This window comes from Vidua chalybeata, chromosome 2 (assembly GCF_026979565.1).
Source record: "Vidua chalybeata isolate OUT-0048 chromosome 2, bVidCha1 merged haplotype, whole genome shotgun sequence".
NCBI classification, from domain to species: Eukaryota; Metazoa; Chordata; class Aves; order Passeriformes; family Viduidae; genus Vidua; species Vidua chalybeata.
In genome coordinates this window covers 115,760,435-115,786,186 of record NC_071531.1, presented here as the reverse complement: position 1 = coordinate 115,786,186, position 25,752 = coordinate 115,760,435, and the positions used below count along the sequence as shown (strand labels likewise).

The following is a 25,752-nucleotide window of genomic DNA, read 5'->3' as shown; positions in this document are numbered from 1 at the left end:
AAATGCAACAAAACTATGAAAGCACGTTTCCAGCAGCTCCGGAGTGACTTCATTCCCAGAAAAAGGTATGCGTTATCCTTTGCCTCTGCCCCGGAGGATTATTCACAGCCGATGGGTTGCACAGCTCTGAGTCAACCCTGGCCGTGGGAAGCAGGAGCCATCCCCGAGCCTGCCACGGCAGCCCTGGGGACAGCAGGTCGGGCTGGGGAGCCGGGGCAGGACGGGAGCCCGGCCCCCCGAGCGCGGGGCCAGCACACAGCGCTGCCGCTCAGCCCCGCTGCTTAGTCACAGCAACTGCAGAGCCACGGCTCTGTGCTCACATTTCCTGTCACCAGCCCAAGAATTAGGCAATTTAGATTCAGAGATAGCGCCCGGGATATTAAATCACTTGATAAGCCATCGCTGGAGGAACCAGGAGGAAAATGAGCAGCTCGATAGGGACGAGGTTCCCCCAGTCCCGGCTGCGCAGTGTTCCCGAACCTTTGGGATGTGTGAGCCCCCCCCAGGGCAGCGTTCCCCACTCGGGGAGCAACACCTCTCCCCACCTCGCAGAGACACCCAACAGAGCTGGAGTCAAGTTGAAACCTTTCACGGGGCTCATTTTCAACAATTAAAGAGCATGGCAACCTGTAATTATGGAAAATAAAGCCAGACAGCTGGAGAAGGGAACATCTCTAGTCAGTAACACGATACCACGTTTTCTCTCTCAGGGAATTCAGCTATGAACTCCCCAGCTCCCATTCAATCAGCTCGGTGTCCGGGCGAGCAAACAGCACCTGACAACGCAACTAAACACAACTCACAGAAAGCAACACCTCTGTCCGCACCGGGGAAAGACGGGAACTGGGAGAGGAAAGCCCTCCTGGACACCCAGCCCGACTGCTACACCCCAAAAACACTCCCCCAGCTCCACGCGAGCCCCAGCACGCCGGCAGGCAGAGCTCCTGCCGCCCGCCCGGCGCTTACCGCTCATCATCAGCAGCACAAACATCTTCTCCTGCGCTCCCCGAGCCCCGGCTGCCGCTAGCAGAAAGGAGGAAGCGCCAGCATTTCATTCCCCTTCTGCTCCGGAGTGGGTGTAACTTGCGAAGTTTCACGCTGAGATGAGACGGGTCAGTTGGGTGTGTTTGAAGGTTTGGGGTTTTGCCATCCCTCCCTTCCTCCCTCCCCCCGTCTCTTCCTCCCTCCCTCTCCTGATTAATTCCTCCCGTCACAGGCTTCAGATCAGCTGCCACTCAGCCCCGCTGGCTCCTGAAATCTGAATTCCTAAGGACATCCCTCCGGGGTGACTTTAACTCACCAGCGCTGTGAGAGGAGCCAAGAACTAAATCCCCAGTGAGCCCGGAGAGGCGGCTGGCTCCTGCTTTCCGAGTGCGCCAGCCCCACAGCCCTCGGGATTCTGCCGTGTTCGCAGGCAGCAGCTCACCAGCAAGACAGAAAATAAAACATTCTGCCCCAGCCTGTGCCTTTTGCCTCTGCCCTTGGCTCCCCCACCACCCCAAGGCTTTCTCCTGGTCCGTATCAGATGGTGCTTCTGGAGGGGACTCGTTAAAAACACACCAGCAGCTGCTCCCAGCGAGCAGCCCACAGGTGCAGAAGGGTTTCCAGGATTGGGAACTGCAGGGAATTAGAAATTACATAGATCTGGTTTTACTTAATTCCTACTTCCACATCACTGTCTCTGGATTAAGATTTGAGCAGCAGCATCCTCCAGACCAGGGCTGGCTAATGGTTGCTATAAATAAGAAATACCAACACAAACCCAACCCATCTGTGTTTATCCCCCACCTTCCCCCAACACCACATATACGGGACAAGAAAAACAGGTATGAAACTGCTCTGAAAAGAAGCAGACGACACAGTAAATATTCTTTACAAGCAGAAATCAAATTAATTAACAAATTACCATTTACAACTCTGCATGATGCTTCACACATACCGACTATTGAGCAATGCCCCTAACCTTGCAGTCCTGCCCTCTGCAACCCAGCAGTGACCACAAGTTGGGAAAAGGACAGAACCACAAGGGACAGAACAAAATAAAATGGCAAAAGGGACGTGCCCAGCTCTGACCCAGGGCTGGACACGCTGCTGTGGCACTGAAAGGATTTACCAGCTGGAGCGAGGCTCTGGGCTTCCACACGCCCGGGTGCTGCGGGTGCAGAGCAAGGGAGGAGATGATTCTATTTTGGGACAGGGACCAGATATCAGAGAAGCAATTTGACATGGCACAGCCATCCTTACAGCCCCCGTGACCAGGAACAGGAGCGAGCAGTGAGTCTGAGCCCACTTCAAACAGCAGCCTGGGTTTAACTTCTCAATCTCAGATGTTTCCGACAGATCCACCCACGTCCAGCACGAGGTCCCCCGTGACCACAGGCACGCCCCAGAAGCACCGCAGTGCTCCACCTCGGCAGCAGCAAAGGGCTGAAGGAGGGATGGGACCAGACACTGTTTGGCCCGGGGAGCACGCAACAACCCCCAGCATTATGGTGAATTCAAACCCCGAACGAGCAAACCAGCAGCTCCCAGTGCAGCACAAACAAACGGGAGAGCAGCTCTCAGCGCTGGGAACTCCAAGCCCCGAGCAGACGAGCAGGTTTGGCGAGCCACCAGTGACTCAGAGGGCCACGGGGGCTGCTGCTGCTGCCTGCCTTCGGGTCCACTGGGGCTCGGCCACCTGGAACAGGGCAGAGCTCCCACACCGCCCAGCCGGGATCGTTCCCGTCGGAGCGGGATCGCTGTGGGGCGGGCACGGCCTGTACCCACACACAGGTGTGCACACGCCAGCTCCCACAGACACTGCAAGCACCTTGCCACACTCCAGAGGAGGGACAGGTGCCTACTGCCACAGATCAGCAGCGATTCTCACATTCGGAGGGCAAAAGGCAGCACCGCCCTTCTGCTGCCGGTGCCATCTGCACCCTGCCACAGCAAACCCTGGCACGGCCAGAACTCCCAGGAAAACATGAGCTGCTGTAAAAGCAGCTTGCAGAAAGCTTCAGACGTTGGTGTGACCACTGGTGGGTTTTAAATCACAGAATCATTTCGTTGGAAAAGACCTCCAAGGCCATCCAATCCAACCTGTGCCTGATGCCTACCTTGTGACCAGCCCAGAGCACTGAGTGCCACATCCAGGAATTCCTGGGACGCCTCCAGGGATGGGCACTCCAACCTCCCTGGGCAGTTCCGAGGCCTGAGCACCCTTTCCATGGGAAAATTCCTCCTGATGTCCAGCCTGAGCCTGCCCTGAAGCCATTCCCTCTCCTCCTGTCCCTGTTCCCACCCAGCCGTCCCCTCCTGTCAGGCAGAGTCACAAGGTTCAGCGCAGATCTGCAAAAGAAAAGCAGTGACTTCCCCTTCAATCACGACCCAGAGCAGTGGAGCAAAAACCAGTGAGCCGTAAGCAGCAACCCTAAGGTATGGAGAGAGATCCACGGAGGGAGAGGCAAGGGATGCCTCCTCCTGAGCCGTGCAGGATCCCACCCACCCTGCTCCTGAGAAATGAGACGCTCCCTCCAGGGAAGCGTGGCTGGGCGAGCAGCCCGGGATGGTGGGAGCAGTGCAGGGAAGGTGTGGAGCGGCCGTCCCGCAGGAGCCTCGCCTGGCGGGCAGTGCCCCGGCGGGCAGTGCCAGGGAGAACAGGCACTTCCAGGCCTGGCGCTGGCTCCCGGCCCCTGCTGACGCACTGGGATACACCCTTTTGATGTGGGCTTCCTCCGAGGGCCCGAGCCAGCTTGTGTAAACAGCCGTGCTCCCCTGTGCCAGCCAGGAAGCACCAAAACCTGTTTGGAGACAGCCCGGCATGCTCTGCCCGACACGGCACGCAGCCAGCCAGGCCAGCTCCGAGGGGGATGGCTCCAGGGAACGGCACCTCCAGCAGCTTCAAGGAGTAGCCATGAGCTCAGCCCTGTAAGCAGGGCACAAAACAACTCTCCTCTCCTCAGCTGAGTAATGGTACCACTGGGAGAAGTCTCTTTTCCTTCCATCCTTCTGGCGGGATGAATCCCACCGGTCCGGAGAAGACTTAGGTCAGACCTCCATGGGGGATGCAGTTCCTCCTGAGGGGCAGCTCTGATCTCTGCTCCCTGTGACAGGGACAGGACCCAGGGAACAGCTGGAGCTGTGTCAGGGGAGAGTCAGGCTGGGTATCAGGAAAAGGTTCTTCCACTGCCCGGGCTCCCCAGGGCATGGGCACAGCCCCGAGGCTGCCAGAGCTTCAGGAGCCTTTGGACAGCACTGCCAGGGATGCTCAGGGTGGGATTGTTGGGGTGTCTGTGCAGGGCCAGGAGTGGGACTGGATGATCCTTGTTGGGCCCTTCCAACTCAGGACATTCTGTGATTCTGTGAACCTTCCAGGGAATATCGAGCTGAGACGTGGAGATCCCACCACAGAGGACAAAGGTCCCTCAACACAGCACTCCTCTGTGGTGAAAGGAAGGGAGACACAATCCCGGTCTGTATCCTGCATAAAGGTGTGTTTATCAACCCTAATTAACATCCTGGGCCTCTCACACCCCGGCACACCTGCTAATTAGCACACATGAGTTAATATCATTTTAACAATGGATTAGCACTTGGGGCAGAAAAAAGGGAGTCACTTCAGCACAGTGACTCACCCTGAGCACAGCAGGAAGGTGAGATACGAGGAGCATCTGCCCTGCTCACACAGGGCTCTGCAGACCGTATCTCCTTAACTAAGGCTTACTTTACAAAGCCAAGCTGCTTCAAAAATTCATGATTGTATCTGGCTTATTTTTCACCTGCACACACAGGTGGCCTTGGAGGAGCGTTCTGTCTCCGCCATCCAGACGACCGGAGCCGCTCGGCTCCTTCTGCAAGTCCTGGTGGAGCTCCTGAGGTGATCATCACCCACTCTGATCAAGCATCTTTCAGGACACGACCTGGGGCCTGCCAGCCACTAATCATCCATCAGAAACATCCCCAGGGCAACACCAAGGAGCTGATGCCCAGTTTTGGTGCCTCTCCAAACATCCCACCAGCACAGGTGACCCTGGTGGTACTGGTGGGCACCAGGCACACGTCACTGGGACATTGGTGCCCTTTTCCAGGGAATCCTGGAAAAACTGCAGCCCTACACACGTAACCTGGCCTTCAAAGTTCCCTGTGGATGACGTGGCCAAGCCATGCACTGGCTTTCACCCTGGAATCCCACTCTTTGTGCCTGTGTAGCCTCACGCACCTGGCAGGAGCAAAGGGTTGTCTCTGTTTGACTCGAGCCATCTTGTATTCAGTCCAAAACTGAAGAAAAAAGTTGACTTAGCTTGCATTGTTTTTTTTTTTTTTTTTTTGAAACCTCAGGCACTGATGGAAAACCATCACACCACCATCAGAATCACTTCTACCCCCTCAAATTGATGTTTAACGCTGCCTGCCTTCACTTTGTCCAACAAAAACCTGCAAACCAACCCCTGGCAATTACAGAACATTAATGCCATGAAAAATTATACTGGGTTGAATGTATCCACACTCCCTGCTATCAGAAAGATTTTCTCAGCCTCATGTTTCTATTTGGGATTAGGAAGGCAGTTGTGAAAGGCAAGTATTGTTCAGTCACAAATAGTTCCCTTTCAGCCTCTACAGAAGTCAGGTAATGAATTACAGGAGGTTTTTTTCCCTTTGGAGAGGTCAGCAGCTATATCAGCTCCTGGGAAAGCTGATCCCTGTTGTTTGGCTACAAGGGGAGCTGAAAAAGGCTCCTAATGAGCTCCAGGGAGTGGATGGTGGCAGCGAGCCAGCACCTTTGCCTGTGAAACCAAGACAAGTGACAAGAGGCAGGAACCACCTCTGGCCCGAGCACAAGCTAAAATTTAAGGTTTGCATTTCGTGGCGCTGCTTGCGGCTGGCAGCTCTCACAGCAACGTGGGCACTCTGCTTGCAGACACCCAAAGAACCTCCTGAGCTGGAAGGGACCCACAGGGAGCATCCAGCCCTGCACAGACACCCACCAACCCCAGCCTGTGCATCCCTGCGAGCGTTACCCAAAGGCTCCTGGAGCTCTGGCAGCCTCGGGGCTGTCTCCTCACGGGCCAAGGCAGGGCTGCTGCTCTGCCCTGGCCCCGTGCAGGTGTGTGCAGGTACAACACACCCCTCTGTGTACGCAGGATCAGCTCCTACAGAAATCCCTGCTTCCTCTCCTGCACTGGGGCAGCTCTTCCGGACGCGCACGCTGGCCCAAAGCCACCGCGAGCTCTGCGCTGCCCAGCACCAGGGGGGTTTTTTGGGGTGCCCAACCCCACCTGGTGGGCTCCCCTGAGGGGACAGGACTGTGGCTGTGACACCCCACTGCACACAAGCCCCGGGGCAGCAGCATGGTGCAAGGACCAGCCAGAGCTTAACAGAACAGGGACTGCTTCCTTTTTCCATGGGAATGCTCAAGGAGGAACGTTTTATTCAAGACTTCTAATGCAAACACCCCCTCTCTTTTTTTTTTTTTTTTAACTAGGCAGTATCTGCTGTCATTTTCATGCTGCGTTCTGACACACTTCCACCACATCCCTGCCAATAGTTTTAATTTCATTGGAAAAATCAGCTCTGAGCGAGAGTGACAAGCTGCACGCTGGTGACGAGGCTGTCAAGTGATGGATAATGTAGGTTTACTTTAGCTGTCAAAACTTTTCAACGCTAAAAATAGGTATCACAAGCTTCTGGACTCACTGCACTGAAGCATTAAACACACAGGATATTGACACCCTCAGAAGCGCCCAAAGCCACTCAGAGCTGAGTAAAACCAGCAATGTGTGATAGACAGCAAAGGTCTCTGAGTTTTATTTTTCTGGAGAAGAGGAAAACAACACACTACAGGATGAAATCTCAAATCCACGCTGGCCAAAGCAAAGATAAGATGCTGCACACACACCTTGAAAGAGAACAGCACAATATGGGATGCAAACCTGGGCAACAACAGAGAGAAAGAAAGAGAAAAGCTGAGAGAGAAAACCTCGTACCCTGTTATCCCAGCTGTCAGTCCAGGCCCCACAGAAAGGGAGGGCAGAGATCGTCCCATGGCAGCTCCTTCTCTCCTGCCCATCCCTCACCTGGCCCTGCCCAGCAAGAAAGGGCACAGAGCTGCGAGTGGGAAGGATGGGAAAGCAGGGAAGAGCAAGGGGTTTTGCCAGGGGGGTGAGATTTCCATGGAAGGGGCGAGTGCTCCCCAAGCAGTGGCCCATCGATGGACAGCAGCCCGGCAGCAGCTCACCAAAGGGGTCAGTGGTTTTTTGGGTCAGATGGGATAGGAGGAGGGGGATAAAGAGGTACCATTTGCAAACTAAATCCAGCTTTTTTTATTCCCTTTGAGGCACTGGGATGACAAGCACAGGCAGGCCTGTCCCTACATTAGGCCAATATTTACGGCAGAAAGAAAATGAAGTGTCATAAGGAATTACTAATTAGATGCTATCATAACCCTGTGTATAACTGAAGCAGCACTCTGATGTGCTTTGTAAATAATTAGCAAATTAACTTTCACAATGCTCTGCAAGGCAAGTACTATCCCCATCTCCTGCACAGCCCTGATGGAATAAAAAAGATGGTTTGGGCAGATTGTTCCCTTGCCCTGGGCAACTGCAGAGCTGCCCAAACACGGGGAGGGGACATCAGAGAGGAAGGGAGAAAAGGAGGCTCAGGGGGGACCTGACAGGAGGGGACAGCCAGGCTCTGCTCCCAGGAACAGGGAAGGAGGAGAGGGAACGGCCTCAGGCTGGGCAGGGCAGGATCAGGTTGGAAGCACTGTCAGGGGCTGCCCAGGGAGGTTTGGAGTGCCCATCCCTGGAGATGCTCAAGGAATTCCTGGACATGGCACTCAGTGCTCTGGGATGGAGACAAGGTGGGCATCGGGCACAGCTGGGACTCGATGGTCTCAGAGGTGTTTTCCATCCTAAATGATTCTGTGATTCCACGATTCCTCACGTGCTGGAGGCAGGAACTGAGGGGGGAAATGCTCTCCACTCCCAGCAGACCCAAAGGAAACAACTGTGAGCAACTGCTCCTTCCCTGTCCATCCAATCCTACCTTCCACCCGAGCAGGAGGGCTGCCACAAGTGTCCTTGCCCCCTCCTTCTCCCACACAGAGGTTCCTAAGGAGCAGGGACCCGAGCAGCACCACAGCCACCCGCCCACACCCTCCCGGTGTCACTGCCACCTTCCCCCGCCTGCAGGGCTGGCTGGCACATCCAAACCCGAGTCACTCCCTCAGCAGCTCCCTGCCAAGCGGTGGGAGCAGGGAAGTGAGGGGAGGGAGCAGAGGAGGAGGGCAGGAGCACCAAGGCTGCTGTGACTTCGTGCCGGATGCACGCTGAGAAAGAGGCAGACTCGCGTCTATTTTAGATGTGCTGCATAAAAATAAAAGATGCTGGTTGACTGCACATGTTCTCATTTTTAGAAAACAAGCTCCAATTTATTTCTTCTATTACAGCCAGATGGTTTAAAAAAAAAATTAAAAAAACAACAACAAAAAACTAAATCTCCCCTCAATGTCACCTCAATGAAAAGCAGCCCTGACCTGGTTTCAACCTCCCCGGACCAGAGCACGGCACAGGAGCCACACTGTTAACAGCTCTCTCAGGGGCCCTGACCCCACTCACAGCCTGGCCCAAAGCCCTCCACGGGGAGCAGAGATCTGCACCTCAGGTCCTGCCCAGAGGGCCAGCAGCACTGCGTGTCACAGGCTGACTCAGGGCTGTAAACATTACAGCAGGCACACAGGGCTGGCACAACTGGACTGACCACATGTCTCTGCTCTATGTCTCGGTGCCTTCCCTGCTCCTCCTTTCCCATTGACTTGTTCTAAGCTGCCTTGAGGGGTCTTTTTCCCTTTTAAAACTCCCATTAAGTTATTTAATTGAAAGAGCAACACAAGTTTCTGTGAAAGTAAGCGCTGATTTTCAACTTTCCCTATTTATCATTCAAAGCCATGCCACAACATCCCATGTAATTCCATTTCCCTAGATCTGTTTGCCACTGCTGTGCTGCTCAGGAGGAACAAACCTTTCATTTCAAAGCACAGTTTGTGCACATCTGTGGCCTCTGTCAGGCACCCACAGTGGTGCACCCAATATTTCAGTGGGACACAGGGAATCACTGGCAGAGCAGTTGGCATACACCAAGATCTCCACCATGAAGACACTCCTGGCAGAAAGGGAGGTGGGGTCAGGTTCTCAGAGAGGTTGTGCCTGCTCCATCCTTGGGAGGTTTTCAAGCCCTGCCTGCAGAGGAGCCTGGTTTGGTCCCAGAGCTGATCCTGCTTTGGGAGGACCCCACACATCCCTTTCCACCTGACACGGTGACCCCGAGCTCAGGGGAACTGTCCAAACAATTCCCAAACCGCCAGGACCACCCATGCCTGGCAGAGAGGACATAAGGCAGAGATCTCCACACCAAGGGGAGATGAGCACTGCCTTGAAGCCTCCTCACAGTTCATGGAATGGCAGGAGCTGAGAAGCACAACCAGGGAACACCTTTAAACAATTACTCCTCTCCATGGCCAGCAGGGCAAGGAGAGGAGAGCAGAACAAGCACAAAGAAAAGCATGGAGCAGCTGGAGGCATCTTCTCTGAACTGCAGTCAGAAGTCTTTGGCTGTCTTTTGGTACCAGCACATTAAAAAAAAAAAATAAAACAAAAAACCTTGTTCCAAACGACTTTTTGGAGGAAGGCCATGGCTCATTATGGACACAGCAGGCAAAGAATACCTCTGGTTTGTGGTGCTGCAAGCCCTGCCCTGCTCTGTGAGCCCGTTGCTGAATGTCTGCACAGCAGCAACGACCCTGACAGACAGCAGCCACAGCCATGGGCTACACGCTCAGCTCTGCAAGGGCTGCTCCAGGGTCTCACCTGAGCCTGCAGCTTCCAGTGCCACTGCTCTGTGAGCTTGCCTTCTTACTTGTACAAATGTGAGGCTGAAGGCTCAGAGAGCCAGCACTGCTCTCAGTGATCCCTAAGACAGAGTTCATACACAGATTAACTTCTTAAGCAAGCTCAAGGGCAAAGACCTGGTCCCTGTTACTGGCAAAAGCCTTGCATTCTGAAAATCATAATAGTCCCAGAACTGCTGATTACTTTTCCTCATTTGTACTTTTTTTTTTTTTTTTTAAAGTCCTGCCTGTTCCTCCTACTTCTTATGAAGCTTTTCAGTATTTGTCTGCTACTTGAAGGCTAAAGCCTGATTTAGGATTAAACACAACATTTGGGAGTGGACTCCAATGCTGCCTGCTGTCGCTGTTCCAACTCTAAGAAGCTCGGAGAGATATGAGGGCAGATCCTGCTCCGTGTAAATCTGTGTGACCAAAGCTATTTTCCCTTTATTCTGCTCCCCACGCACACAGACGTGATCATACACAGGGATGGGATGGGATGGGTAGTGCTGGAGAGGCATTAAAGTTGTAATAAATAGGCAGGGAGAACAAAAACACGCTGCAGAGAAACAAACCAGCTCGGTTTCACGGGCTGCACTGATTGCCCAAAAGCAGAAGTGTGCTCAAGCACGTCAAGAATGCTGGGCTTGGCCACTTGGAGAAATGGCTTTGATAACTGTGGCCCACTTCCCCCAGTGCAGCCACACTGGGGCAGGGGGGAGGGAACTCCCAAACATAAATAACCAAGTTCTGCATTTTGGGGTTCTGCAGAACCCGCCTGAGCTCCCCCGAGCCGAGGCCAGGCCAGCACACAGGGCGTGAGCATCCACCTCCCCTTCCATTTCAGTAACACACCAAGCCCAGAGCTTCCTGCACCACAGTCCTGGAGAGACCCCTGAGGAAGCAGAATAAGCACAGAAAGGCTCAGGAGGTCTCCTGCAGCTCCCCATCAGGGGATCCCACAGCACGGGTGAGCCAGAGCCTCTCCAGCAGGAGCCTCCTCTTCCTCCCTCTCCCCCCTGGTCCTTACAGCAGGTGGCCCCTGGGACATCAGCTTGCAGGACACACGTGGGGAAGCTCTAAAAGCCACAGCAAAGCAGCACAGCCCCACAGCTGGCAAGGAAAGGTTAAAGCAAGGGTGTCCATCTATTACTGGGCTTTGGAGTGAAGTGTTCTGATGACACTACTGGGACTACAAGAGAGCCAAACAGGCTCCAAGACACCTCCTTCCTCCCCAGACCTCTCCAAAAATGACCACATCAGGGCTGTCACATCCTGCCTACCTCTTCCAGCAACCTGGCTCCCAAAACACAGCTGGCCAAAACACCACAGTTTTATTTTCTGGCCGTTTTGGCTCCCTGAACTTGCTCACTGTGCACTGAGCAAGGCCCCGGTGCTGCTGCAAGGAGGGGACAGGGAACACATGGCCCTGATTAAAAGGCCAGCTCAGGCTCAGAGCCACATCTCCACCACTGGGCAGGGAAGCACAGCAGGGAACTGGGGCTGGAGTAGGTGAATGAGGTGCACAACACACGGGCTACACTCTGGGTCAGTACCTTGGGCTGATCCACAACCACTGGCCCCTGCAGGCGTTTCAAGCTAGAAGTGCTCAAGACTTGCTCTTACAAAATCCACACAAGCACAAAACCATCACAAATGGTATGTCCCTCCCAAAACTGAAGAAAACAAAAAAGGATTAACTTTTATGTTTGCCATGGAAGAAGCACCAGGCTCCAGGGCAGCAGCCCCTCTGGCACGAGTCAGTATTTGATACAACAGAGTGGGAGAGAAGGGAAGAGAAGTGGAAACCTCTCCCATCTTTCTCTTATTTTGCCTTAAATGCACTGTAGTTTATGTCCTCAATAAAACCCTTTGCATATCTTTCCAACTTAAATGTGGATTGGAACCTCGGGATTACTGCCCTGGCAGAATTAACGTATTAGACATAAAAACCATAACATTTCATTATCCATTGTAAACCACATGTGCTTTCCCCCTGGGGAGACTGGAAATATCACCCAATTTCACTATCATTTTGTGATAACTGGCTGCCCTGCCACATGTTCACACACTGGCACGCTCACTTTGAGGATATAGCAGCCCTCTGGTTTCATTCTTCTTTCTTTATGATGCTGACATTTTTTTAAATCGTCTTTTTCTGTTCTGTTTTTGTCTCTGTGAAGGCACCGCACTACAAAACCACTGGGCTGGAAAAAAAAACAAAACAAACTTACCCTGGAACAAAAAAACAGCTCATATTTGTCTAGCTGGAAACATACCCAGCCTGATGTCTGGAGCAAGGGTAGAAGGCAACACAGAGGCAAGAAAACCTCAAACACAACAGGCAAGAAGACTCAGACTCATTTATGGGCACAGTGGGGTCTGTGGTCAGTAGTGAGGCACTGAAGGACAGAATCTCCTCCCTCTGCTGTTTAAACTCCCTGTATTCCTCCCTCTCACTGTTAGGCTGGCTGCGAATTCAAAGATCTGCACAGGCCACAGATTTTGCCCGTCTCTCTGGAAGGTCAGAACCGAGGAGCAGCACAACCCCCCACAGGACCAATGGGCCAGCTGGCAGCAATTTGGAGTGACCACACAGAGGAAGTGTGGGGAGGAGCAGGGGCCAGAGAGGAGCCTTTAGAAGCCTGGGTCACCCTTGTATTGCAGCTTGGAGGCTGCCTCGGGGAATCTTTGTATTTAATCAGTTTTGTATCTTTGCAAAGATTAGTGACCAACTGTGCCGATTTAGCGCTGCCAGTTTCTATAAACATTCCTGGACTTGCTTGCTTGGATACAACATGCAGCTGCTGACACGGTCCCTCACATAAACATTGCACTCTGCATCTCCAAGAAGCCTGAGCATTTTTATTCCCAAGAGACCTCTCGTCCTGCTCTGCCCCAGGACACAGAGGGGAAGGGGAGGTGAGCAGAGCAGGAGGAGGGTGGGCAGGAGCTGCCAACACACACCTTCACCAAATCCACCCCGGCCTTACTCACATGAGGCTGTCGCAGCAGCAAACAGGACCAAAGGGAAACATTGGTGTCCCACGTAGCTCCTGGAATGAAAAAGGAACATTAAAAGGTCGGCTTGAAGCATCTGCATACACAGAGCTGCTGTTCAGCTGCCTGACCCCCTGAAACACACCTCGGCCAAACTCCAGCAGCCAGGCTTTTATCACTGACACCACCTCGACCTGTTAGTGCAGGGGGGGGAAATAATTCAAACCCAAATTGCTTCTCACTGTTTGCTGCGTTTGCCAGAGCCACAAAAGCCAATTAAGGCGGTTTCCCTTCGCTCTGCGGTCGGTCAGCTCCAGACACTGAGGGCTGCAGGCAGCATTTCCTTGTTCCAAAGCATCTCTTTCCACAGGCCTTGGGTTCAGCAAGCTGTACCACTGCTGTTGAGCTGGAGGTTTACAGGAAGCTTGGCTCCCAGTTGAGTGCTCTCAGCAAAATTACTGCTCAGGGTTAGCGTGGATCTCACAGAACAATAACCTGGAAGCACTGGCAGAGGTCTCAGGTAGCAAAACAGAATGTGTTTAAAAAAGAAATCCCTCGAATGCCTGCACAACGAAGGCAGTAAAAGGTCACTTATCCCCAGCAAATATCATCCCCACACGCTGCTCAGAGATTGGAAACATGAGTGCATTGACACTCCCATGCAGCAGAGATTTCCTGTGGCTCTTCTCCCTGACCAGTGCTTCCCATCACCTCAGGACATGGATTTGTGGGAGGCAGAGCTTGCTGACGGCTCCTTATGGAAAATGCCTGTTCTCCCACACCAGGGAAGTGGGAAGAGCAGGGCATGCCATGGCCAACCCACCACAAGACACTGAGCCCTCCGAAGCCCTCGCAGCTCCGAGGGCTGGCGATGATGCAACAGCATCAGACATCTGCCAAAGAAATCAGCCAGCTCCAACATGCCTCGCTCCAAACCTGCACAGCAATTTCCATTCCAGAGCAGGAACCTGTACTGGGGTTTAATACCCTCTCCAATACACCCCTTTCCACAAAGAAAATCTGTGCCCACTGCTCCAGGAACACACGTAATCCTTGCAAGCAGATGTCAGCCCCCAAAGCTGAGAAAATGACTTTGTTCTCGGGGGTCAGAGAATTTAAAATCCAAGGAGTTGGAATGTCCTGATGAGTTTGGTAACTTGAACCTCGGGAGGAAACACCTGCTCTCTGAACAGCCCCCGCTGTTTTATCCACCTGTAATTCCATGGGAACGGCCTTTTGCTCGGTGACAATCCAGCAGCCACGGCCAGAGGGCTGGGAAAGAGAGGAGGGAGCTGCCAGGAGCCAGCAGCCCCGTGCCACAGCACTGCCCCACGCAGCAGCTCTCACACAACATCCACCAAACCCAACACCAGCTCCTCCACCCAAACCCCCTGGAGGGACACCCGTTCACCCCAGCAGGGATCTGGGGTCACAGCCACCTCCCCTCTGCCAGCAAACAGCAAACATTTCCCAGGTTTTTACAGCAGGAAAAGTACAGCTCCGGGATCTCACAGGGAAGAAAAGGCACAGCCAGAAAAAAGGGATTTTCACCAAGAAGTCAACAACAACTGGATGCAGTCATTATCCAAGAGATCTTTCTTGGTGGAATCCCACAGGATGAAGCCCTGGATGGAAGAAGGGCCCATGAAACCTGGTTAATACTCAACGATCACCTCCTCCAAGCAGGAAGACAGGTAAGAACTCCAGGAGACCTCCTGGAAAAACTGAAACACAAAAAGGAGGCTTACAGAGGGTGAAAGCAGAGACAGGCAGGCTGGGATTGTGCCAGCAGCCAGGCTGGACAGGGCTTGGTGCTAGTGTGTGGAAGGTGTCCCTGCCACAGGCTGGAATGGGATGGGATTTAAGGCACAGCTAAACACAGGGTGTCCCACACACCTTGTGGAGCCAGGAGGGCTGGGCACCAGAGGGACTGTGTCTGTAGGGAGCTCAGGATTAGCAACACTTCTGGGAAATTTTATCCTGGGAAGGATATGGAGATCAGCCTGGAAGTCTTAATTCCTGCTGGCCTGAGTCCTAATGATGGGCAGAGTTGTCGCTGTGCCACGATTAAATCTGAGCTGATTCCCGGGGCCAGGGCAGGCACTTCCCCTTCCCAGCACCCCTGGAGGGGTGTGGAGAGCCCCGAGGAGAGGCTGTGCTGTCTCAGCTGGGATCAGGATGCAGCAGCTCCACAGAGCCTCCACCACCACCCTGTGCTCAGCACAGACTGGCTCTGCCAATGGCTGCCACAAGTGCCCAAAAAATCCTCCTCCCAGCCCAAAAAATCCTCCTCCAGCCCCTGTCCCATCACAAATGTCTGCCCCCAAGCAGCTCCCAGGCACATGAGGCACTTCCCTCCCTTGCCTGGCTGGGGCTGAGGAGCACAAGTGATGCACACACGACTCACGAGCAAGTCCCCAGGAGAAGCAGATGCTGGGCTCCCCAAACAGAGAGCAACAAACATCTCTGCCCATCCATGAGTCCCTCTTGGGACAAAACCAGGCTGAGGGCAGCCCACTGCCACCAGCAGTGCCAGGAATCACCCCTGCTGCAGGTGAGGCAGGAGCTGTCCTGTAATTAACCCTGCACCAGAGCCCTCACAGGGAAAGACACCAAGCCCAGATTAGGCAGACAAGCTCAGCTCTGACAGCTCCTAAGCTTAGCTTAAAGCTGTATTTCAATAATATGTGTTTAACACAGCGCTCGGGATGTGCAGAGTTTTTAATGCATCTCTTGAAAGGCGAGCAGAAAAACAAACTGAAAGTGTTGCTAAAAAAAGCCCCGTTTTCCCATGTAAACTAATGGAAGTTCAGCTCGAAGATCTACAAAGAGTTTTTATTTAGTGTAAGAAAAACCTGTGATACCCGACTACCCTCAGGTCAGAGCACTGATGTTTTCTCCCCCCAGGAGCTCCAGCCTTCTCAAGGATCTGTTTTGTCTTATCTACAAAAGCCTTTTCTTCCCTTTTGCTGCTCTGGAAGCTCGCAGGGAAACCCCAGCATCCCCAACAACTGCTGTAAATCCCCAGTTCTCTTCCTGATTTAAGCATGGCTACAAGAGCCCGGTATCATCAGCCAGCACTTATCCTGGAAAACATGTAACTCCAGCTCCACAATCCTATTACATGTGCTCCCAGCATTTGTACAGCAGAGATTTAGCTCTTAGCTCTCCATTGCTTTATCTCTTTCTGGGTTTGCCAGGGCAGAAATCAGCTCAGGCTATAAAGGGGTCATATCCAAATGCTTCTCCTGTCTTTGCTGCAAACCTGGGGAAAAAAGCTCACATAGCTGCTGTGCACCCTCCCAGGAGTGGGGAAGCCCTGTCCTCCCCAAGGATCATGGTGGCTTCAGAGGTCTGACCAGCTGGAGGGCAAAGAGCCCATCGAGAGCAGAGATGGCAAAACACGAAATCAAATCCCAAAGGGATCCCCCCAACTCCCCGTGCCCCTGGGCCTCCCTCTGCCCTACTCTATCTCCCTGCTTTTGTCAGCAAACGGAGCCGTCCCCGTGTCTCAGCAACACACCCACCTCTTGCATAAAAAAATAAAACAAATCAGAACCAAACCACAGGAGCACTGTTCCCACAGGCCTCTGTCCACAGATACGTGTGCAGTTCCTGAATCACCATCTCCTCCATCTAACAGTGACACCCAGTTTTAAGGCTGCTTTCCCATCCACCTGCCAGCTACGTCTTCCCTGTGGTACCTGCCCTGTGCTCTTGCCCAACACCTGTCTCTTACCTCACATCACACCTCCAACACATTCCTGTCAACTCATGGTTTAGTCACCATTAGCAAGTCCAAACCCCAGCTGGCTTTGCCAGGGAGACTCTTCTATCTCCGTGAGAACATCAGCCCAGCCTCCTGGATCCCTGCTCCACAAAGGCTGGGACAGCCCAGGGAGCAGGCAGTGCTCTCCAGAAACGACTCTCAGGGCAGCAGCGGCGCTTCCAGAGGCTTTGGGCTCATCCTGCAGCAGCCCCACTCGAGGAGCACCGACTGGGAAGGACGTGGAGAGGAAAGGAAGGATTAAGACAAATGGCTGTGCAGATCTGTCAGTTAAAATCAAGCTGCCCAAACTCACAGCAACTCAGTTCTGGAGCATTAAAAAGTCATTTAAAAAAATAAAATCACCTTGATACTCGAGGATGCAATTTTCTTTTCTTTCCTGGAAAACACGCCAAGGGAAACAGAGAGGCGGTCACAGGCAGCCCCGCTAAAGCTGCTCACAAGAGTTTCTCCTCTTTTCCTCTCTAAGGCCAATTGTTGCTTTGGCTTCCAAGGGGAACAGCCCACCTCACCTTGGGAGTGACCCCACAAGGAGCCATTCCCAGTAACACTCACGACATGGCCCTACAGGGAAATAAAACCCTACAATATGCCTGGGAGCGACCCCAGCCCTTTCCTCTGGAAAACATCTTCCCCCCACCCTGCAGCACCCTGAACTCCTCTGGCTGTGCTGTTTGGCTCTGCCCCATGGTCAGAGCCTGAGGTGGGGCTGCTGCAGCCCCTCACCCCTGACCCACCACTTCCACCATCCCTTCCTGCTCCTCCTCCTCCTCCCTGTTCCATCTGGCCCTTTCCCAGCAGCCAACAAGCCCAGCCTTTGTCCTCCCCTCCAGGCACCTCTGATCCCCGTGCCCTCTCCCCACCCCGCTCCCCACTGCATTGTGGCATCCAAGCACTGCAAAGTTTAGGGACGTGTAAGAGTTCCCGGAGGGAAAAATTTATAAAATAGCCCTTGAGTGTGTGCTGAGTGGTTTTCTTGCAGACAGAGCTTGCACCTGGCTGCAGACACCACTGACCGTGGACACACTCCTCACCTCACCCGTCACCCAGCTCACTCCACCACCTGCCTTTGCTCACAGAAAGCCTGGGCCGGGGGCTGTGCCTTTGGTTTCTGTTCTGCAGCAGCCCCACAGAAGAAGAAAGCCTTGCAGCAATGTCTCCTGGCTCAGCAGGCTCCCCTGCCCTCACTGCTCTGCCACTGGCTTCCACAGGCACCTCTGGAAGAGCCCCTCTGCCGCAGGTGCGGATCAAACACATCAAAGAGGGAAACCTGCCTCTGCTTTCACTTCGGCTTTGCCTTCACATCAGCCTCTCTGATGTGCTGCTTCCCTCTCATTACTGCTCCTTGTGCCCCCTGGTCCTGCCCACGCCTCTGGCCTTCGATTTCACCCTCAGCTCCATCACCAGGAATATTTCATCAGTGCCTGCCCAGCTCCTCTCCTCCCTCAGAGCCCATCTTTGCACCTGCTCCTCCCCGACGCTTTTCCTGTCCAGGTGATGGCTTTCTTTGTGGCAGGGCTGCGAGACCCGAGCTGCTCCAGGGCTGACACATCCCCTGGGGCAAAGCCCCGCTCTGGGAGCAGCACAGCAGCAGCAGGAAGGTGGCAATCTGCACCAGATCTCTGTTTATACACACACACACACACAAGAACGCTGCTAAGTGCTTTCTGAGAGGGAGGTGGGACCAGAGAGCTCCTCTAACCTACACAATCCTACCATTCTGTCAGTTTCTTGTAAACAAAATAATCCAGGCTGGAGCTGGAAGCGGCTGCTCACTTGACAGCACAGCAGAGAGGTCTCGCAGCTCGTGTCCCCTCTGCTGTGGCATTTCCCTTCTCAAATCCATCACAACTCAGACAGGACGTCAAAGGTCTCTTCCTAGAGCCCTACCTCTGCAAATCCTCCGGTAGGGAAGGAGATAATTGCACCTGCTTAAGGCTCAGGGACGTCACGGCAGTGTAACATGCAATTATTGTAGCACCTGGAAGAATTGGAGAGAGAAAGCAGCAGTGCAAGTCCCCACTGCTCAAAAAAACACTTCATGCTTTTCCCTTTGCCCAGTGCTTTCTGACAGGGAAGGGAGGGCTGATTTGGGGAGGATTTCAATGGAATTAATTTTATTTTTATTTTATTAAACCTGTTCCCAGCCCAAAGGTGCCCATGGCTTCCAGTGGCATTTCCCAGAGGAGGAATTCTGCCCCTGGAAAGTGAGGAGCTCTCAGCTAGCACCACTAAGAGGGAGATGATGCTCAGTTTGACAATGAGGCTGTCAGTGGGCTCTGAAATGTCACTCCCACACCTCGCAGATGCAGTTGGCTCATCCCTCGTTTCACAGCAATGTACTGGAGCTCCTTTTGTAACTGATACAAAATGTTTCACCAGGCTGGAGCTTTCATTTGGAAAAAAAGAGCTCTCCTTCCCATTGAAAGGCATTTTAATTAATCGTCTTGAACATATTTAAACTGTTCCATCCTTTCGAAAGACACTTTTCCAGGAACAAACCATGTCCTTAAGAAAAACCCATATGGCACCAAGCTGAACTTTAAAAGCCCCAAAACACCACAAAAAAACCGAACTGATATTTCAAGAAGGTGCATCTTCCACCTGTCATCATTCTTGTCCCTGACTTTGCCAGACCTTTTATCTGTGAATAACTCTGGAAGGATAACCAGGACAAATGTTTGTATGATGGCAGCTTGACAGTGTAACTTGTTTTGAAACAAGCATGTAAGATAAATCACAACTGGAATGACAGGAAAAAAAAAAACCAAGAGAGACGAGACACCAAAAACCCGTGGGAGAGAGATAACACAAGTTCCATGGAGATCTGGTATCTAATCTTACAGTGAGCCCATCATTTCAGTACCAAAAATAATCCATTAGATGAGCTTTCCTTTTCAGCATCCATTTTCAATCCATACAAAAATTGTCCCAAAAAGCCTTAAGCACCAACCACTGCAATCTTCACGTCCTCTCTATCCCTTCACATTTCTTGCTCCTCTCTGGCCAAATTCAGGTGGAAAAAGAGGAAAGCCCTACAAAGCAGCCCAACTTCACTCCATCCTCCATCCTGGATATATGAAAACGTGGATGTAGAAAGCAAAATTTATCCCCGAGGTAATATTTCACTCAGAAATAAAGCTTCCATTTTCATCCTGTGGCAACTCAACCTCTCCTCCTTGCCAGTCCTGACCCGGAGCTTTGTGGAAACTGGACTGGGCTGTGACATTTTCCAGATCTATACACCCATGTGCTGCTCCTTCAACTTCATCAGCTAGACACACCAGATTTGCCTCCTAGGGCTGGAGCAACACTGTTTGCTCTCTGTTCCATCACACAAAGTTTGAAAGTGAACTCTGTTAGGTGGGTTATTTGTCTTAAAACCAAGGCAATGGTCGCTTCATCACTGGCAATAAAATCAGCTTGTCCTTAGAACTCATCACAGCTCTGTAAACTGCTCTTCTGCTCCCACAGGAGGGTGAATTTTCTTGTTGGAGAAAACTGGCTATGTAAAAATATTCCCAATACATAAAGTCTAAATCAGCCCATGGATTGGTTGCTGGTACTTGGTTGGAGAAAGGAAGACAAGCACACCCCACACCAAATCCTGTGCAGTTGTTCTCCTCCATTACACAAACACTTGGCAGGCTCCCACTGTAAAATTTATGCACTAAAATTAGCTCTCACAATCGCAATCAATTGCAACAATCAAGCATAAGTAATTCCAGGGAAAGGAAAAGGAGAAAAAAAAAAAAAAAAAAAAAAGAGGTGAGCATGGCAAACAGTGCCAGAGCACTGCAGTGGTTCCTCCACGGGTCCATCCTTGTGTGTCCAGCAGAGTTTTCCTGCCTGTTGTGTGCAGGGCTGCAAATACAGCACTTTTTCCCCTCCTGTGTGATGCACTGGCACACACAGCCATGGGACAGCGCCAGAGCACAGCTTTGTGCAGGTTTTTGGTTTTTTTTCCCCTCCTTTAAAACAACAACTGGTGAAACTTGTAATAAATGTTACATTGCTTGGAAGGGAAGGCAGAAAATGTATATAAACTTCTGGCAGCCAAACACACATGGCAGGAATATGCTGGAGAGCACAGGATGCTCCAGAGAACACAAGGAATTACCAGCCCTCCCTGGGTAATTGAGTGTAAATATTACAGCTGATGGTCTCTTCTCTCCCACATACAAATAAATATCTGTGCCCCCACCTTCATGTGGGCTGTGCTCTGTCTCCTTACACCAACAATCTACATAACTTCTGGCCCCTGAGAACCTACATCTTGCATGTCATCACACATTAAAACTCAATTACCTGCCACTGTTTCCATTCCCTTCTGGGCTTTGGGCTGGATTTCTATTTCAAGCAGGTCGCAGCTGTATTACAAAGGAGCAGAGACAGATAAACAAGCAGATGGTGTTAGAGACACATTTTTGTGTTGCAAGGAGTGCAAGAAGCTGGCGTGGTACAGCCTGATCCAACCAGCAAAGCCCTTGGTAGCACAGAAATGTCTCCCTTCCTCAGCTCCCAACAGCAGATGCTCTTCTGACCCACACTTATCCCACCAAAGACAAAACCAAGCATAAATTCATCATTCTCCCTATCACCTAAAAGCTACTTGAAACCCAAGCACGCTGAGAACATTTGGGATTATTTCATATTTTACAAGACAGTATTTGCACTTCCAATGCAACTGCAAATGATAAAAGTTATGCACAAAACGTAGGAGTGAAATCAAGTTATCTAAAATTCCTCATTGTGTGTTTGCACCAAGAGCAAAAAACATTTAGAGAAAGATTTTTAATATACATATATATATATATATGAGCTACCTGGGATAGTTTTAAATATAGCACAAAAATGGAGATGGCTAGAGGAAAGGATCTGGAGGAAAATGAAGCTGGGAATCAGGAATGGAACAACACACCAACACACTGCAGAACACCCTCCAAAAGCGATGGAAAGATCACCTCTGCAGAAAAGCTTTGCCTCAGCGGAAGATGACCACTGAACAATTCCCTGAAAATCTCACAGTGCCATGGAAAAGCAGCGGCATCCCAAACACAGGAATCTTCTTACACTGGAGAGACAGGGAAAAGCAAAACAGCCACACTCCAGAAGAACCTTAAAACCCCGTCACAAAAACAAACAGCAGCAGCGAGCTGTGCAGCCGTGCTCCCAGAAAGGAGAGCCCTCCTGGAGTGCCTGCCCTGCTCCAGGGCCACCAGCAGGAATCCAGCAGGAATTCCAGCCCTGGCACGGCCAGGCTGGCAGCACAGGTGTGCCCAGGCAGGCGGCAGCTCGGGGGACAGGCACACACACGCTCACACACGTGGGTACGCGGGAGGAACGCCCGGGATGCACGGGCAGCTCCCTCTCCTGCACAGAGTCCATCCAGCCCTGGTTACCTCTGTCCCACGCCAGCCCCAGAGACACAGCCGTGGCCTCTGAGTGCCCTGGGAGCCCCCAGAGCCACGTCCTGAGCTCCAGAGAGGCTCTGCCACCCCGGCAGCAGCTATTTTTGGAGATCTCTCTGGTTGCTAGGGCAAACTCCCAGCGATGAGCACCATCCTCCAGGCAGGGTCTTGTGTGCCAGTCAGGAGAGGGGGAAGCAATTGAGAGGAGGGATGACTAAGCAGGGGAACGTGAGAAACCAAACAAAATGCCAGCCTGGGGAGAAAAACACGGCCGTGGCTCCCATCGGGGCTCAGCTGAACTCCTACGTGGAACCAGCCTGGCTGCATGGAGCCAACAGAGCCCTGATGGCCTGGGAGACATTTCCAAAGGCTGTGCAAGGCCTCCTGCTGCCCCCAGGCAGGATGAACTCCATCCCAACACCAGCCCCGAGCCAGAGCATGTGTGCACACAGCTCTCCTGGACTGCTGTTCCTGGTGCTTTACACCAGGGAGTCAGCCAGGCAGACAGAGGGGAAGCACTTGGCCCTCAACTGCACACCAAGTCCCCTGCAAAATTAGGAAATTGCTCCAGATGCTCAAAATCCCACTAATAACTGATGGATCAGGTTTCTAGGAGCTGTAGGCATGGACAGCTTCTCATTTTCAGAATTACTGGAGCCTTGGTTTACACCAGCCTCTTACACATCTGGATAGTCTTACATAGTTTACAAAAGACCATGACAGTTTTCTATTCATTTCTAGCTCTTATTTTGAGCTTTCAGCTCAAAAAACATCTTTAGAAAGTTAACAGGGGAGAGGTGGTAAAGAGAGGACAAAGCAGGGGGGGTATAAACCCTTTTGTTCCCTTTTTTCCACAAACAGTGAAGAAACTCATACAATAATCTCACTTAGGCTTCTAAATAACTCAGTTTTGAAAAATGGGGTTTAAACACCACTGAAACCTAAGACCATAAAGAGAAAAACATATGTGCACATGGACTTAAGAAAGCAAACAGCTTTTCAAAGCAGAACTCCTCTGACACTCCTAAAGAAAGTGTTTTTTATTTAAACCATCACCAGCTGAAGGGCAAGAGAAGGACTCCAGCACATGTCAGCAAGAACTCCCACTCCACACAGGCAAAAACACTGGCACAAAAGTAAACTAATTGCTTTCTAAGCTGCTAAGATGCCATTAAAAACTACTATCTATATATATATATGTCCATGTGATACTTGTACAGGAACACAACCACTCATCACAGTTTAGGGCTTTTTTAAGATAACTTCAGGAGAGAATTCGGCCATAGGACAACACCCTTGTATAGAAAGGGCTCAAGAGGAAGACTTGCTCCAATCCATGTGAAATCCCCCAGAGTCAGGAGACCCAGCCTTATCGACAGAGATCCTTGGAGGGCTCCAGCCCTGCTGATTGTGTGATTCCCTTCTCCACTTGCCATTAGAGGCAATACAGGTTAATAAATGTTGGGGAGGAGCGTGCCTGTAGCGTGACCAGGATGCTCAGAGTGGTCAGAAGTGTCCTGGAGCACCAGGAAGCTCGTGGGGAGGACACAGAGTTCAGTTAGGGAAGGAGGACGGGAGGGACCGGGAGCTCTGGGATGTTTTGGGTGAGATACACACACGGGCTCCCCCCTGAGAAGCCTCTGAGTTTAAAAGGTGCTTTAACCTGCCTCAGATCTATATCAACAGAGATGGCAGAAACAACTGCCTGGAGCAGCCTGGGAAGAGGAGTTCTGCTCTCAGCTTTCACCGTGCAGCTCCGTGCTGGAGGAGAGGGAAGAGGGAAGCAGAGGAACCTCGCTGGACAGGAACAGCCCTGTTTCCTTTGGATTCTGGGTCACCAGGACCGTTCACCCCCCAGCAGCAGCCACTGCCCCGTGCCAGGCAGCACGGGTGGGTGGCACCAGCCTCTCCAAGCTGCACAAGGGACCCGCTGCCACTCTGGGGACACTGCCACTGCCACTCGGGGCGAGGCGAGGCACGGAGGGACAGCGTGGCCAGTGCCAGCCCTGGGGCCCGGCACGTGTGGCACTGAGGAGAAGCCCAGGGCTAAGGGCTGCCCCAGAAGCCCGGCTCACCCCGCTCAGGTGCTGCGTGTGCCTCTGGAAGAGCGCTGGAGTTGAGGGAAAGGTCAGCCCGAGCTGCTGCGCTCCCGCTTCCAGCCCTCCTCCCCGGGCTGCACAGCTTCTAGATTAATCTGGCTCTTTGGGCTCGTGGGCTTTTATTGTGATTCTCATGGCAAAGCCTGGCTTTGCGAGGGCTTTTTGCAGCTCCACTCCTCCCAGCCCGCTCCCTGAAGCGGCTCCTCAAAAGCCAAGGAAGGGAATGTGCTTAGTCTCCTCCTCATCCCCCGCTCCCTGGAACACTTTAATCAGGACCAGCCCTGCTTCGTGGCACTGTGCTCCATGGGTCACACCAGGGGGTCAGCCTGCACCAATCCCCCCTCCCCAAATCCTGACCTCCCGACTTGAGGATGCCAGAGGGCAAGAAATCCTGCTTCTGTGCAACAAGGCATTGTTAAAGGGAAAATTCCTCTTTTTTTTTTTTTTTTTTCCCTACATCCTTTACAAGTCTGGGGGAATTGGGATTGTTCAGCCTGCAGAAGAGAAGGCTTTGGAGTGACCTAACTGCAGCCCTTCAGGACCTGAAGGAGCTGCAGGAAAGATGGAGAGAGACTGTTTAAAAGGGTGACAGGAGAAGGGGAATGGCTTCCCACTGCCAGAGGGCAGGGTTAGATGGGATATTGGGAAGGAATTGTTCCCTGTGAGGGCCCTGCGTGCCCAGAGAAGCTGTGGCTGCCCCTGGACCCCTGAAGTGTCCAAGGCCAGGTTGGATGGGGCTTGGAGCAGCCTGGGACAGTGGAAGTGTCCCTGCCCATGGCAGGGGGTGGCACTGGAGGAGCTTTAAGGCCCCTTCCCACTCAAAGCATTCTGTGATCTGTGTGTTTATTGCCCCACAGCAGAAATCATCCTATGCCCACCAAAACCAGGCAGGAATTTACTGACCCCACTCAGACACTGGTGGGAACTGCTGCAGTGCCATCCTCCAGAGCCCCAGAGTCACACAGCACGGGTGGGCAACGCCATCCATCCTCCTTGCACCTCTTCTTCCCCTCCACAACAGAAGGGTCGGGTTATGCAGCATCTCCAGCACTGCTTCCTGCACAGTCCCAGTGCCACAGGCAGGCACCAGCAGCCCTTACAGGGCCAGACTGTCAGGAGACACCTCTGCCCCACCAAAGCACACGAGCAGGCCCATGGACACGCACCTGAACGGGCACAGGGCAGTGCCAGCCACAGGAAAATCCCAAATCCTCCATGGGAGGGCAAGCCCAGCGCCAGCCCAGGGCTCAGGGCCACACTGGAGAAGCCCCCTCCTTGCAAATGGTCCTTGGAAATATGGTGTGGCCAGGCTCCAGGCATCCAAACCACGAGGTCTGCTTCACACCTGCCGTTTTCTGGGGTTTTTTTTTAGTGGCTTGGTTTTCTTAACTGCTGCTGGGTCCATGTGACAAATTTTAAGCACGTGAGACTTGAATCCTCATGACTAAAGAAGCAGAGAAAAGGGGGGGACGTGTGGTGGGACACACATGATGCCACAACAGACACCCACACATTTAAACTATAAAAATCTAAGAGGAAGGATAGCACAGGAGTTTTGTCCCAGAAGTAGCAAAGCCGTAATTT

At 52.4% G+C, this 25,752-nt stretch overlaps 1 protein-coding gene across 12 annotated transcripts in view; it reads right to left on the bottom strand.

Annotated features, from left to right (window-relative positions):
- The window catches only part of TIAM1 (TIAM Rac1 associated GEF 1), a 156,513-nt gene that overhangs the window by 101,056 nt on the left and 29,705 nt on the right, over window positions 1-25,752 (bottom strand). For 4 of the 12 annotated variants that reach the window (XM_053934439.1, XM_053934440.1, XM_053934441.1 and 1 more), the window contains 2 exons: window positions 12,869-12,927; window positions 11,956-12,078 (listed from right to left, as the gene is read on the bottom strand). Coding sequence is in view for 2 of the 12 variants with exons in the window: in XM_053934438.1 (XP_053790413.1) it covers window positions 967-991 (25 nt within the window). In the remaining 10 variants the exon portion in view is untranslated. Of the gene's footprint in view, window positions 1-966; window positions 1,023-11,955; window positions 12,079-12,868; window positions 12,928-18,548; window positions 18,634-20,966; window positions 21,013-25,752 lie in introns of those variants that run through there. The other 8 variants (XM_053934447.1, XM_053934442.1, XM_053934443.1 and 5 more) reach the window with 4 other exon arrangements.